We start from the raw sequence: 15923 nt of genomic DNA on the forward strand, positions 1-15923 counted from the left end.
ATAATCTCAACTAAATCCTCACGTATAAAAGTCCAGACAAAACTTAAATCCACAATCTCAGAACGAGTGCTCGATGCGATCTCATTTCGACTATTATTGTACCTCGAACAAATTTTTACCAAAGTACGTTTATTCTACTCTTCTAACGGGTCTAACACAATTGTACATTGTCGTTCTGTTTGTCCACTCTTATCCCTGTCACAGCCTAGGTAAAACAGTTTATCCTTTAAAATGTCACTTTTTAAATTCGTTCTAGTTCACGTTCTATGAAGTTAAAAATACAGTCGAAAAACTCGCAATTTATACGTGATATAAACTTTTCCTACTCACTTTTTCGCCGGTATTTCTTCTCTATACACATTTGTTTTGGAGCGCTGGTCAGGCCCCAAGGCAAAGGGCTACCTTTTGAATTTTTTTTTGTCAAGAGCCAAATCTTGGTCAAAATTTAATAAAGAAATCAAATTTTACTACTGCCTTCTTAGACAGGGAAATAAAAAGAAACCTGAATTGAACGTTAACCTATTTTTACTTATTCGACTTGATCGTTATTGTGCTATTAAAACTGGCTGGTCTTTCTTGGCTTTGTACCGGTAGTCGGGAGAACCTGCTTAACTGAATTCCCCTTACATTACTTCAATAAACTCCAAATTGTTAGTTTTGTTGGCGACTGTACTTTGTTCCGAACAGCTTTTAGAGAAATTACCTACCAGCGTTAAGCTTGTCTGTACTACACAGTATTACTGAACTCACACAGTATACTTATTTACGTTGTATACCTACTTACTTAGGTATTGTTTAACTAATGTAACATAAACAAGTAAATAGGGTAAGAGTTCACATAATAATAAGCACGAGCATGAACACGAGTTTTAAGTATAATGGGAGTTTAATAATAATAATATTAATCTTTGCATATTTTACGCAGTGGCTCAAGAGAACAAAGGAAAGCTATTATAATTTAATTTAATGTATATTTGATAAATAGTACGTTAACAATTTATAGTTATACATAATTATTTTAGTTAGCACTCCATAAAAAAAAATCTGTTGCTCGCAAAATTACCACGTTTTTTCAGTTTTTTTGTTTGTTGACAATGTAATGTCAATATAATGTCGTACTAAAAGTATTAAAATTATAATAATTATTTTATGAATTTCAAACATTAACTAGCTCAGTTCAAGAGACACCATAAACTTCAATAAAACAAGGAACGATAAACACTCAACTGTTCCTGAAGGGCTACACAAAACAAAAGAAAGTAAAAAAAAACAAATCCCACAAATTGTTTACGAATTCACATACGTTAAACTTTACTCTCACTTATCTAAAAGCTCTTCCATTGAGGCAATAGAGGAGATAAGAAAAATGCCCGAAATAAGTCGTGGGAGGTGCCAAGTCGACCTCCGTGATCTTGGCAGTAAATTTGGAGGCTTGACAAGTGGCACAGCCCTTGTTTGGTAGCTTGAAACCGAGGGTATTTCGACTTTCTGGCTGTTTACAGAACTAGCTAAAGGTCTAAAAAGTTCCCTCAAAGAAATAACGTGTAGTGTAAAATGTATAGAAAATATTTCACAACTTTATTCGTATATTTTTTTTTGGCAAAGCAGCACATTTAATATTTGTAAATAAATTAAAACGTTTGGCCTTTTTTGTGGAACTGACCTATGTCAATGCAATTCTATGACGCGGAATTGCGGTTTTTATTAAAAACAACAATATTTTATACACCGTAATAAAGTATCAAAATAGTATTTTTTTAACAAAATTCAATTTTTGACCAAGGACATTTCATAACTCAGCATCCTCCATGAATTTTAAAATAACGAAAATATTTTACAAGTTGACATTTTCGTATGAGTAAATGCTAAAATAAACATAAATTCACACCAGATTTCTCGGCACAAAATTTTATTCCACCATTGTCAACGGGCCGGACCGGCTTAAAGCAAAATACAACAATAAAACTTGTACTCACCAAAGCAAACCCAATCCGTTCATTAAAAGTCAGTCTTCTGTACAGAACTATTCTAACGAATTAAAAATTTAGAACACACAAAAATTTAAACTAGGAACACGCTTATTCTATTCGGAAACACTATTAAATTAAACAATTTGGACACAATGACTAGAATTCAAATCGAGCGCGAGTGCACAACCGTCCTCGCCAACGGCCGGATCATAACTGAGGGGTCAAGTTTTCGAAAAAAGTTGAAGCAGGCAAGGCGCCCATGGCCCATGCGTTACGGATGAGATGACTAACAAAAAAGAACCCTAAATATTATCGCCGAACGCGGTTCCCAAACTTTCGGCAACTTTTTCGAAGTCGAGTCGAATCAGCGAAATCGGCTTATGTATTATTTAAAACATGATCCCATTGAACTAACTAACTGGAACTGATATTGTTATTTTTTGTTTTCGTATCGATCCCACAAGTTTTCAAGGCGATCGGGCTGCGTTCGTTGTACTCAAATTTTATATCTTATACGGCTTAAGACTAAATTAGGTACTAGACAAAACAAGTTCGTTTCTATGGACGTTAATAATGCCATTTTTATTCTACAGTCGTAACGAATAAGTGATGATAGCTTTATATGACTCATATTTCTATTTATACACACAATATAATAGTAAAAATCTATGCAGCTCTATCACTGCATACGAAATATTTCGTGTGTATGAACAAAGGCGGTTACTGATTGTCATTTATTATCTTTCAAATGATAAGCTATACTTTGATGTTTTTAATTTACACGTGCGAACAATTTAGGAATGACTAATTTGTTGATTTCTTGGTATGCAGAAAGGTCAGTGCCTTTGAGGAAAAAACCTGTACTATGACGTGGTTGACATTGAACAGGTCATTTAACGAAAATTTGCAGCTAACCTAACGAACTTTGGATTTGAAACGTGTTTAAATCATTTCAATCACTGGTAGTCGTATACCGATCATTACCAAGACAATTTGAATCCATAATTGACTTGCGTCATTTGATATCTCAATAAAAACGGTTGTAAATCAAATGGCAGCCTTAAATGCTATTACACCGGGCGACGGCTGTCTAGACTGAAAGTTAGACAAAGGCAATACCCAGGAGGAGTTTGGAACTTACGGTGTTATATGCATTCGATCAATGGAAATGCAATTAACTAATAAATTGGATAGTATGCTTATACTGCTGTCGAATTTCAAGTTTGAAATAGTAAAATGCTTTTTAGGGTTCCGTAGCCAAATGGCAAAAAATGGAACCCTTATAGATTCGTCATGTTTTGATTATAATCTAGAATTTATTTGTCCTTTTGATAACTTAAATACTCCATCCAATCCAGTACCTAGTAAGTTGTCACTAATTTTATACGACTAGCATTCACCATACAGAAGTAACAAAACATAACTCATTCAAAGAATAAAATGTCTTTTTAATAACTGCGGGTTTTAAGACTAATTAAATATAGCAATAAAATAAAATCGTTATGTTATGTGTGTGGTCTGTGGTGCCGTAAGTCATAGTTATAATGATTAGTCATTACAAAGAAAAAAAACTTAAGTTTTCACGAAAATAAATACGCTTAAAGTATTACCAATGGAAAATATCAAGTTTTTATGAAGACACTAAGTAGTCAGTGACTTGAACTTTCGACCGGACGATGAACTTTGTTATTATGAAATTTCCACTTTAATCTTATTTATTGCTTATTTTTCATGAACAATATTAGCGTTTTTGTTTTTACTTTACATCGGGTAGGTGAAGTAATTTTGAAATTGTTTATGTAATACTGCGTAAATATATCTGATTTATCTTGGGACTAAGTGCATAACATATTTTATACGAGCTATCTTTGAAGTAAAAAATGTCTAACATCGTAACATTATTTTTTTAGAATCCAGGGCCTTGCTTTTACTAGATAAGTAAAGTGAAACAGCATGAAATTTTATGTTGTTTATTTTTCAATGATAAATAAATCTTTTTTGTGCCAACCATTTTTTCAATCAGCCCCCAAAAGTTTGAGTAACAGTGGTTTCGGATTCGAGTTTTGCAGCTGCCGTGTCTGAACGTTTACACACGCATAGGGGGGACGTACTTGTGTGCGTGCGCACACATGTGTAACCATAGGGGTGTGCGTTTTGTTTTTTTGATTAACTGCTCGTTAGGAATTTTTGGTAATAGGAAACGGGATCGTGAGTGAAAAATTAAAAGAATTGGTTTCGTTATAATCATTTGTAAATGTTATATTTTCGACACCGCAGGCAAAAATATGGTAATAACAAATTGAGCTACCTGGCCCGATTCCGTGACACCAATAATCGGAATATTAAGTTATAATAATCTATATCTATCTATATATATATAAAAGAAAGTCGTGTTAGTTACTCCACTTATAACTCAAGAACGGCTGAACCGATTTAGCTGAAAATTGTCTGGGAGGTAGTCTAGAGCCAGGAGAAGGACATAGGATACTTTTTATCCCGTTCGAAATAAAAAAAAAGTCTGCTTATTTATTGCCATTAAGGCGGAACAAAGTTCGCCGGGTCAGCTAGTAAAATATAAAAATGAATGTCTGTGAATCTTGCAATTTAAATGAAGGATTTTGAGGGTATCAGAGACAGATTATAGTAACTAGGTTTTATTAAAAATAAAGTGAATAACATAGAATACTGCTGAGAACAGAATCCAATCGAGCCGAGCAGAGCCCCGGTTAAACTATAGGTCTATTTTTTTATATTTTTTTTTTTTATTCATTATTGAGCAATTACATATTATATTGCTTAACTCAGTCAGTGCCTGAGGTATGGAAGCGGCAAGGGAGGGTGTTTTTTGTAAATCAAATGTCAGCGAGACTTCAGATCTCTTTCACATTTTTTATTTATTTATTTATTTTCGTATAGTAGTACAAGAGTAGGTACATAATGCAATGAAAAAACGATGACCCCTGCAGAAGTATAAAACTGTGTCGCAGGGATCAACGCCCTCCTCCAAGAAACAATACTTACATAATTTTATAAAGTACATCCAAATTAAGAAAAAAGCAAAAAAATTAACAATAATAAAAAAAAAATACAAAAAAAAGACTAAAAATCTACTAGGAACTAGTGAAGTTTAGTGAGTGTTAGTGTAGTGGGTGTAGAGTGTAGTGAGTGTGGAGTGTAGTGAATGTGTGTGTGTGTGTGTGTGTGTGTGTGGGTCTGAAAATTAGAACGATTGCTTGATAAGTGTTTCGGTTTCTTCGTATGATAAAGAGCATAATAATTCGATACATTTGAGTTTGCATTTGTAGGAAGGCAGAGGGTAAATATTTTTTTTTATTTAGTTTATTATACAGCATGGAGCTTATATGATAAAAATGGTAAAAAAATTATATGATCTGTCACGTCATAATATGTCAATTTCACCCCTCCCGTGCCGCTCCCAAACCTCAGGCACTGACCGACTTTTAAACGCTAGTCCTATAGTCATGAATATAAAACAATTCTCCGAGATCTACACACGTATGTTCCAGTGCATTACTATGGAAAGATATGCCATAATTTAATCGATAATAATGATATTAATATCACGGAAAGTTGAACTACCATTTAAGTAACGCTTATTATAATGGCGGATGGCGTGTTAACGTCCAATTTGAAAGGATTTTGAAGTTGAAATTGGGTCAAAATGTAACAAAGTATACCAGTTTTTGCATTGGCATGACAAGGAGGTGATATTATAGTAGTCGGCACACGAAACCTATCACAAAATGACAAAGGATTTTGCACTTTATTTCTTCAAAATACAAGTCAAAATGATTGAGGATGCATTATAATGTGATAGGTTGATATGCTGTACAATGGAGTTAATTCCAAGAAGCTCGGTCTAAGGGTTAATATGGAATTGAAACGGTTAACTTTTAAATTGCTTTTTGAAACAATGTTGTGGTAGCTTTCTCATCGGGTTGAATTTAACTACGTTTAACTACACATCAAGCAAGGTTTTGGTTTAAGGGGTAGTAGATGTACTCCGCGTTAAAACTCATACCAAAAGTTACACCATAGTTGAACAATGTTTTTAAAGTGACGTTTAGTATGGAAATGTCACTTTAAAACAGTGTTCAACTAGGCTGTAACTGTTTATTAATAAGGGGGTTTGTTTATAAATGACATAAGGGGATGAAAGTTTGTACTTTGTACGGGATATTTAAGGTACAAAAAATATATATTTAAGGTCCAAAAAATACATATTATGTACATTCTTTTGATTTGCTTCTGGCAAGAAATAAGCGATTACCAGATTGAAAGTACCTTACAACGTCGCGAGCAAGAGCTAGTTAATGTTTAAAATGAAGGAATTATTCATATAGCAGACACGTCGCATAAAGATTTAGCCGCAAATTACTAGGAAATATGATTAAAATAACATTCGCATGAAGACAAATTGAAAATCCCACGTGGAAAATATCAACCACATTCTAGTAAAAACCGAGGATAAAATTAACTCATTCAAAAAGACAAAGACAAGGATCCAGCGATAAAAACAATAGCTGCTATGTCACTTTACTTTGCGCAGTATTTACTTATTTAACTTAAGTATACCGCACCTGTCGATCCCCACAATCCATTATCGACTTTAGAGCGTTCTAATTAAGCTTAACTTTGCTTTGTATGCAAAACCACGCAGGTAATAGGTATAGATCTGCTATGGGAAAATAAGCTCTATAGTGGTTATAAAGTGGTCAGATAATTGCAAGCATGGGACATTGTTGAGGTAGGCCGGATGACAATCACCTATAGTGTGTATTGTACGGGGTCATCGGCCGGGTCAATGACCTCACATATGGTATTTTTACGGGCATATAGAGTGACGTAGAGTAACTATATGCTGGCAACTTGAAGTCATGTTTAAAAATGACGTGTTTTTAAATTAGCTTTGTTCAGTTATGATTTATTACTCAAGTATTGCCTTGACAACAACAAGCGAGTGATGTAATTTGTTGAGTTGGTTACTTATAAAATATTAGCGGCCGCCCGCGACTTTGTACGCGTGGAAAATCGTTTTACCCCTTAGTTCGTAAAATCTGTTGTTTGATATCATGTTGATAGATGGCGTTTCACGGCTTCCCCCGCATGAATATTTATGAATGTCAAAAACAGTAGTTTGTCAAGCGCTGTAGCTTTTAACCAATGACGATAGATGGCGCTTTTTAGACACGTCTTATTTATTTGTTGAAATTTATTTGTCACATAACGTCATAAATTATAGCCTATATGTTAATCTGGGTTATCTATACTTATAATAAATCTGTAGAGAGGTCAATTCTGTACATGAAATATATTTTCAAAATAACTATCAGGGGGTGATTAGTGATCGATACTGATGCCAAAAATGCAATCAGTAAAATTTTTGTCTGTCTGTCTGTCTGTCTGTCTGTCTGTATGTTCCTTATAGAAACAAAAACTACTCGACGGATTTTAACGAAACTTGGTACAATTATTCTTCATACTCCTGGGCAGGTTATAGGATACTTAGGAATTCCCACGGGAACGGGCATTAGCGGGAAAATCCTTTTGTATGAAAAATCTAAACCGCTTAAGTTAGACGCTTGAAATTTGGCAAGCAGGTACCTTAGTAAACTTAAAGCTTAGTTATAACAGGATATAGCAAAATTCCTACGGGAACGGGAATTAGCGAGAAAAAACATTTGTATGAAAAAATCTAAGCCACGTAAGATAGACGCTTGAAATTTGGCATGCAGGTACCTTAGTAAATTTAAAGCTTAGTTACAACAGGATATTGCAAAATTCTCACGGGAACGGGAGTTAGCGGGAAAAAACATTTGTATGACTGACTCACTGACATACCCACGCACAGCCTAAACGGCTAAACGTAGGCACTTGAAATTTATAAGGGACGTAGCTTAGGTACCGTAGAGGTGCACTAAGAAAGGAATTCCCGAAATTCCCACAGGAACAGGAATTACCGGGAAAATCCTTTTGTATGAAAAATCTAAACCGCTTAAGTTAGACGCTTGAAATTTGGCGTGCAGGTCCCTTAGTAAACTTAAAGCTTAGTTACAACAGGATATTGCGAAAATCCAACGGGAACGGGAGTTAGCGGGAAAAAACATTTGTATGAAAAAATCTAAACCGCGTAAGATAGATGAAGGGGGTAAAACGGGATCCACGCGTACGAAGTCGCGGGCGGCCGCTAGTAAACAATAATACTGTAAAGTTTCAACAAAATCCGTTCAGTAGTTTTTGCGTGAAAGAGTAACAAACATCCAGACATCATGACATCCAGTCATCCAAACTTTCGCATTTATAATATTAGTAGGATTAGCCCACTTCCCACGTCCAGTTGCAGCAAGGTTGGATCTTACTTTCAAAGACATCGTCAAAATATCACTCATTTAAAATGATAATGCCGAATATTTTTTATTATTATTATTAATCTATTACAAATAAATTCCATGCCAGGAAGTATAAATGTTTATCAATAAGAATGATAGTAAATTGAGGCACCACCTGGGCTCCGATTACGCTAAAAATTTTCATCTTCAACGTGCCCGGAAGTCAGCTGTTTTGACAAATCCGTATCGCAGAATCGAAGAAGCGCGTCTGTATTGGAGACGTTAAAAATTAGCGTAATCGGGGCACTGGTCTACACAACAAACCATCAGTGATAACATAGAAACTCATCCTTCAATAATTAAAATATTCCATGTCTCTATTATAGGAACGCGAGCACTATTTCTATAACCTAGTTCCATGACGTTGTTATCTAGCCCATTATCAGGTAACAACCATATGACAAGCCCACAATCAGGGTTGTCACAACATTTCCCTGGTTATTGACCCCAAATAACGATAGAAACCAAGGGTTGTACAGCACACCACTTTTGTGGTTGGAATAGGAGCGATTTTTCAACAAAAAGGCGTAGTTTGATGTCGTATTCAATATGTTATTTCCTATGACAGTTCCACACGCGATGTCAATTGTGCATTAAACCAACTGTCGAGGAAAAATACTGGATGATATTGAAATGAATCGATCACCCATAGTCGTCACTTATGATCATTAATAATTTAAGTGTCTTTTTGCTTTTACGTTACTTTTTCTAAGAAAATAATAATGACACTGGTTGAAAAAAGAGTCCAACTCAATAATGTAAAAAAATTATACCTTCACTCGAACTGCGTAGTTAGTAGAATCGATCCTTTTTGTTTGATCACTAACCAATGGAAACATTGAATTTTCAGATAGTTCCAGTTTATTTTGTAACCTGTTATTGGTATCATTTGAAAGAGCTCGTGAAGCGATTTCAGGATTAGTAACCAGTTTTTCGATATATGTTGTATAGTTTAGAAATAATCGAATGAGATCACTTATCGTTTCCACCCTGTATACTCGTACAAATTAAGCACATTTTAAAACGCTCTTACGTCGCTGAAAGCAATATATCGCCATCAAATACCTGGACCATAAACATATAGGTAGGTATTCACCCGGTCTATCGACAAAGCAGTTTGTCTATGTCTACGAGCTGGTTAGGGTTGGCGAGAATTTCCCTAATTCGAATTTCGAATTGCGGTCCCATTGTTCGAGTTTTCGTCCGACTGCGAATTTAAATTGATTGCGATGCGAATCATTTTGAGAATGTTTGGTTTTGTGTTTAAGATGAAGGCTGGCTGATTAATTTAGACGTTGCGTTTTGAAAATTAATATGAAATGTAATTGGAAATTATATTTATTGATGTTAGTTCACTTTAGCATAAATGCCTGGCCCTGGCTGCTGAAATCTATAGCAGACTGTATTTACAAAAGAGTTGAAATACAAATTATATTATCGAGCAGTTTAACTTCAGATGGAAGCGAAAGGTCGTGGGTTCGATTCCAGCTTTAGGCAGTTCGATTTTTTCAAAATAAGTTTAACTTGACAAATCTGACGTTCACAAAACAGCGCCACTTATAAAACGAATTAATTACTAATAGATAAACACGTGTGACCATTTCCAGAACAAATTTTTGAACTTCAGACAGCCCTATTCCCGTTCGCAGTCGCTCCACAGACAGCGTTAGTGCTGCTATCTGGCGGAGGAAATTCGAAGATTTTCCTACGCTCCGCGGAAATGGAGTTAAGATCAAGTGGTTCTCTAGGGTTTTTGAGTCAAAGGTACGGAGTTGTAGACATTAGTCGACTGGAAGACGTATGTTTGCAGGAATTGGATGTCGGCGGTACTTCTGAGACGGATTTAGATGGAAATTGAGATTTAGAAAACTTTAGGGCCTGAATAAAGTTCTTTTTGGCCTCACTATATTATTAAAAGTATTGATTAGATTCCAAATTCTTGGTCGCATCAAAAAAGGAGGTATTATTGTTTGCACTTCAAGTAAAAAAATACGATTTTGGGTTTGTTAGAGCAATGTTAGACGCCTACGTCACGACTCATAGAGACTGGCACAAGGGTTCATAATTATCAGAGAATTTAGTCTCCACTGCAACGATCGAAGGTGGACCGACGATCTGGTGTAGGTCGCGGGAAGAACCTGGATTCGACCCGCACAGGACCGGTTGTTAAGGAAATCCTTGAGGGAGGTCTTTGTCCAGCAGTGGACGTCATTTGGCTGAAACGAACGAAGCAAAACCCTCTCTTTACCAGACGCAAATGGAGGATTTGACCTACACTCCTCAGCTGACCAGACGGGTTATTACTACTTAAACTCAATTATAAGAAGTTAAGAAGTCTTTAAAGACACTTTAAGGCTAGTTAATAAAATACGTTGCAAAACTTACGTAAGGTGTGCGGTGTATAGGCCTTCCGTTTAGTGTTGCGTTACGCTCATCGATACTGCAACACGATAGTTGCGCCACGTATCGATTGCGAGGATGTCGAGGTTAACTCAGTATCGATTAACTGTTTGTTTATTAACGTACCTATTTTATATTAGTACTCTGGCATTTGCAAGTTGGCCCGGTCGGGTCAGTTGAAAGACATCTTCCTGGATTATTTCACATCCATAACTTTATAAGCCGATTTCAGTGGCGCAATTGAAACAGCGGCCTTAACGTCTGAATCTTCTTCAATTTATACAATTATCTTCGAAAAAACTTGACAAAGGAGGTAATTTCATTTTATCCATAGATTGCAACATTATTATAGAAATAATTTCCGAAATTTTAAACATACTAGTACTACATCTAGAGTAATGATCAAACAGCTCCACCGAAAAAGCTCAATCGCCACGATTCCTCTGCAATTAAGTCCGATCACTGGTCCAGAGTATCGATAACTTCATTCGAAAAACTTCGTTAAAACAGCGGAATTGTATCAGAAAACTTATTACTGACCTGTCATTAAGGTGCATCGCCACTATTCGCATTGAATTCGAGCAATCGCTGACGAGCAAACGTTCTTGTCGGTGAGTTGGACGAGATAATTTGCTTTTGACAAAAGAAAATCCTGATTTTGAATCAAAATGAAACTTTGAAGTTTAAGGCCATCAGAATGACAGGATGCCATTTTACATATTCGTTGGATAGCCTTTTTACCCGACTGCGCCAGAAGGACGTTTGTGTTTTCTAAGTTGTAGCAGAGTAAATACAAATACCTATATAGTCTTTCAATAATACAAACAACTGTCTTTTTCGGTTTTATCCACCGAATCCTTGTTTTTGTCATTTTATTTTTCTTAATGAACTACAATTGAAAATTGAAATAACAAGTTTATATATTTTCGTGCGTCTACATGCACAAGTGTGTAACCGCGTTAAACTGAGTTGTGAAGGTAAACAAAAATTGAGTTATGTCCACGTTAAATCTTAATTTATTCGTTCACAATCAGCCCGTGCTCCGTACGCAATCGAATTTCGATGTCCAGAATATGAATTGCGGTATTGGAAAAGTAAATTAACATTGTCAGGGAAATGACAGCTCTAAGAGCCTCATGGCGAATGGAGGAGTGGAGTCGTTAATTTGAAAAATATCGTTGGAAATGTGAAGCGTGGTAAACAGGAAAATAATCTATACTGATATTATAAAAAGAAGATTTTTTTGAATCTCAGGAACTACTGGTCCGATTTAAAAAGTTAGTATTGTTTTGGATAGTCCATTTATCGAGGAAGGCTACTAGCTACATACCATCACGCTACGACCAATAGGAGCAGAGCGTTAACGAAGAGTCTTGCGAAAACGGGAAAAAGTATAACTATTTTCACGCGTACGCAGTTGCGGGCACAGCTAGTATCGAATATTCGTGATTTATGTATCTACCATTATTTATTAAGGATTTAGTCGTTATAAAATCGCCATTGTTACCAAGGAAACTCCGCCTCATACCAGCAATTTTCGGCACAAACATAAATTATTTTATTTTATCAGGACCCAAAGGTACTCGGTCATTCACAGCGCGGTTTATTGACCGTAACGATTTATCTTCATTTTCCTTAAGGTAAGAGACCCCCAGAAAAGGATTTTGGATCTTGATCCGTCTCCCTCACCAGGGTCAAAATTCCAGCAAGAGTGAGCGGGTCGGTTAGATATTTGGAAGTAATTAGGTGATCGTTAGTTCATTCACAAACTATTCGAATGTTTTCGTGGATTGGAACACATCTGTTAAGATAACTGTCAGGCCACTTGAAGCATCTGTCTGAAAGGTTTTTTACAAGCTATACTGAAGTGGCGGGATCTATGACAGATGAATAAGTATGAATAATAATAATTGTAGTAAAAAGGGGATCCCTTCAGAATGAATCGGGTATTTTAAGAATTGGGTTGGCAAAACAAGGAGTTCTTAGCACTTAAGTTTGTAACTAAATTATAAATAACTTGAAAAACCGAACTGCCTAGGGCGTGAATCGGTCATTTTTTCTGTCTTATATCTGAGTTATAATCTGAAAACCTGCTCTGATTTCAGACAAAATCTTTAAATTCATTATGGCGCCCAACTAATTTCATTATACATATATCTACTTACCTACTTAAATAAATACCTAATCAGTGTTCAAATACGATAAATCAAATCTCATTGAAGCCTCCAGGTGTTTACCTGTTTAGTTTTTTATCACGAGGAAAGTTAGTTTCAAATCAAACGGTAGGTCTTATTATCATGTGAACTCATTCGTTGTCCACTAACCTTGCCTACTAATTGGATTTGACCGAACATCCTTTGCGGGTCGAGACATTTAAAGTAGTGTGACGTTGAGGAAAACGACATTGTTTTGTATGTTAATGTGCGTTTTATCAGTAATAACGTTCTCGGAACTATATTTAGTGGGCAAGTACTTAATTACTCGATGTCTGCGACCACGCGTGTTCTTTTGTTTCTAATTAGTTGCATATGAGTGAGGGGGATAGGTTACTCAAAGGTGAGTATAGACGAGAGCATAAATATTTGTAACAGAACCACGAGTATGATATAAATAGTGTTAATCTTTTCACGAATCAAACGTCGTACTTTTTACCTGTATTTCGTAAGAACGTTACATTACATATAAATCCTCTAGCTAGTCTATACTCACCTTACGATTGGCAGAGAACTTTAGAACAATAGATAAAACAATAGTGAAGTAATCTGTCGGCAATTGGTCATTTTTTGAAGACGATAGTGTCATGTAGGTATGCTTTATTTAGAGGTACTTAGGATACTTAGGTAGACACAAGACAGAAGTTACTTCAAATTATAAACTATAGATTTGATCAATAAACCGTTTAACAGGTGCCAATAGCGAATTGGACCAATCGCGAATATCCTAAACGGTGGACAATGCGTAATTAATTATGGATCTACAATATTCATTTTTTATCATTCATTTAATTTTATAATCATTTTTAATAAAATTATTTTTATAATAAACTCGGCTGTGGTAAGGCTGTGGCGTATTATAAATTGAATATACAAATTATCGTTATTTAAATCAAGTACAAAAACATTTCGCATCCGAAAATTTAATCGCATCAAACAAAATGAAACCGTAATTGCCACCGATTTAAACACCCTGTATTGTTAGGGTTGAACATTAACTGGAATTCGCCATTTTGCATTTCGCGTGATAACAGCCGTCTCTATAACAAAGGAAAGTTGTAAATCTCCCTGATTGACAAAACAATTACTTAAATTAAAATCCGACACGCGATTGGTGAAAGAAAGACGTAGAAGCTGCTTTATAAATTGAACATCACAAGCCAAGATAATAATATACTGAAGTTTAATTCGAACAAAGAAAGATGATGCCGCACGAAAAACGTCCTAAAGAGGAGGATTCCGTCAACTGGGACCGCAATTAACTGGGACCACGGTCCCAGTCGCCGGATGCGTAAAAATTAAATAATTTTCTTCCGGCGACTGGGACCACTCATGGATTTTAGTACTGTACCAATTTTAGATTGAATAATATTTTCTTTTAAGTTATCTATGAGTGGTCCCAGTCGCCGGAAGAAAATTATTATTTTTTTATGGATTCGGCGACTGGGACCGCGGTCCTAGTTAATTGCGGTCCCAGTCGCCGGAAGCCTCCTAAAGAGAGGCTGATTTTTTTATGTGATAAGTGGCAGACGAGCAGACGGAGATAATGGCCCCTTTACTTATAAGTTATGTTCTCTAAACCATCAAAAGTTCTCTTGCCACCGTATACATTTTGATACAGCTTTAACTTTAACAAACGAAGTGCTGAAGTTGACTGTCTTTTGTTTGTTTTTATCAATATTTAGTTTTTATTGGTATTAAATATTTGAAATAATATCAAGCGTATGATCGGGAAAGAACCTACCTAGGAGAAAATGACCCAGCTCATGATTGGGAAAGATATCCGCACAATATTTCATATTGTTTTTTTTTTATTTTGGAAAAAATACAAATAAAAAGTGCCTGTCCAATCATGGGTGTTTCACTTCTACACGTTTTCTTTCACATCAGTGTATATGAATACACTGCCAGAAGGAATAACGGATGTTTAGACAAAAAGTAATAACGCCCTCGAACCCCACCGATCGCTTGCGTGTAATTTATTACTTTTTATTTATTTTTCTGACAACTAAAATGTAGTGGACTTGGAAACCATTTTGGAAGACCGCAATTTGCTTTGTTCAAACAGACAGATTTTGACAGCTCCTGTAGCGGTGAATTTAAGCAGTTCCGACAGTAGTAATTGTTAGCACTTTAAGTATAATTATATCCCATCAAAAACAATACTTGTCAAAAAAACCAAGTCTCGCAACTCAGTTGTTCTACGGTAAAAAGTTGTGAGATCCATGTAATACCAAGTCCAGGCCAGGAAATCTTTAACGTTTTACATAAATTATTGACTTGGCCATCGCACTAAATAATTTAATTTACACGTGTTTTCATGCGATGGCCAAGTCAATATATTTATGTAAAACGTTAAAGATTTCCTGGCCTGGACTTGGTATTACATGGATCTCACAACTTTTTACCGTAGAACAACTGAGTTGCGAGACTTGGTTTTTTTTGACAAGTATTGTTTTTGATGGGATCTCATTTCTTTTTGTATTTTGTAGACAGCAGTTATGTATCTAGAAAACTGGACCGAAATTGAAAAATTTTACTCGATTTGGCGGTTGCACTACCGTGCCCCCAAATCTCATTTCTTTTTTTAACCGACTTCAAAAACGGAGGAGGTTATATGTTCGACTGTATGTATGTTTTTTTTTTTTTCTATGTATGTTCATCGATTACTCCGTCAATTGTGGGCCGATTTTCAAAATTATTTTTTTGTTCGATAGGGTACACTTCTGAGGTGGTCCCATTGTCACCAAGTCAGGATCTGATGATGGGATCCTAGGGAAATCGAGGGCAACCCTCAAATTTTATAGGCACGTATATCGTATTTCAAACTTTTTCTTAAGTTATTCAAGTATTTGCTCCTGGAAATCATCATCTCATATTGATGAGCTGATGATAGAAGGTACAACTCCTTAATGCTTAGGAGTTGGAGG

At 35.7% G+C, this 15923-nt stretch overlaps 1 protein-coding gene across 5 annotated transcripts in view; it reads right to left on the reverse strand.

Moving 5' to 3' along the window:
- The window catches only part of LOC135081163 (brain tumor protein), a 666947-nt gene that overhangs the window by 62734 nt on the left and 588290 nt on the right, over nucleotides 1–15923 (reverse strand). The window contains exon 1 of one of the 5 annotated variants that reach the window (XM_063975898.1): nucleotides 1977–2164. The exons of the other annotated variants lie outside the window; for them this stretch is intronic. Within the exon in view, the coding sequence (XP_063831968.1) occupies nucleotides 1977–1999 (23 nt within the window). The 5' untranslated portion in view covers nucleotides 2000–2164. Of the gene's footprint in view, nucleotides 1–1976; nucleotides 2165–15923 lie in introns of those variants that run through there. 5 annotated transcript variants of the gene reach the window in all.

The sequence above is a fragment of the Ostrinia nubilalis genome, chromosome 19 (genome assembly GCF_963855985.1).
Source record: "Ostrinia nubilalis chromosome 19, ilOstNubi1.1, whole genome shotgun sequence".
Classification (NCBI taxonomy): Eukaryota; Metazoa; Arthropoda; class Insecta; order Lepidoptera; family Crambidae; genus Ostrinia; species Ostrinia nubilalis.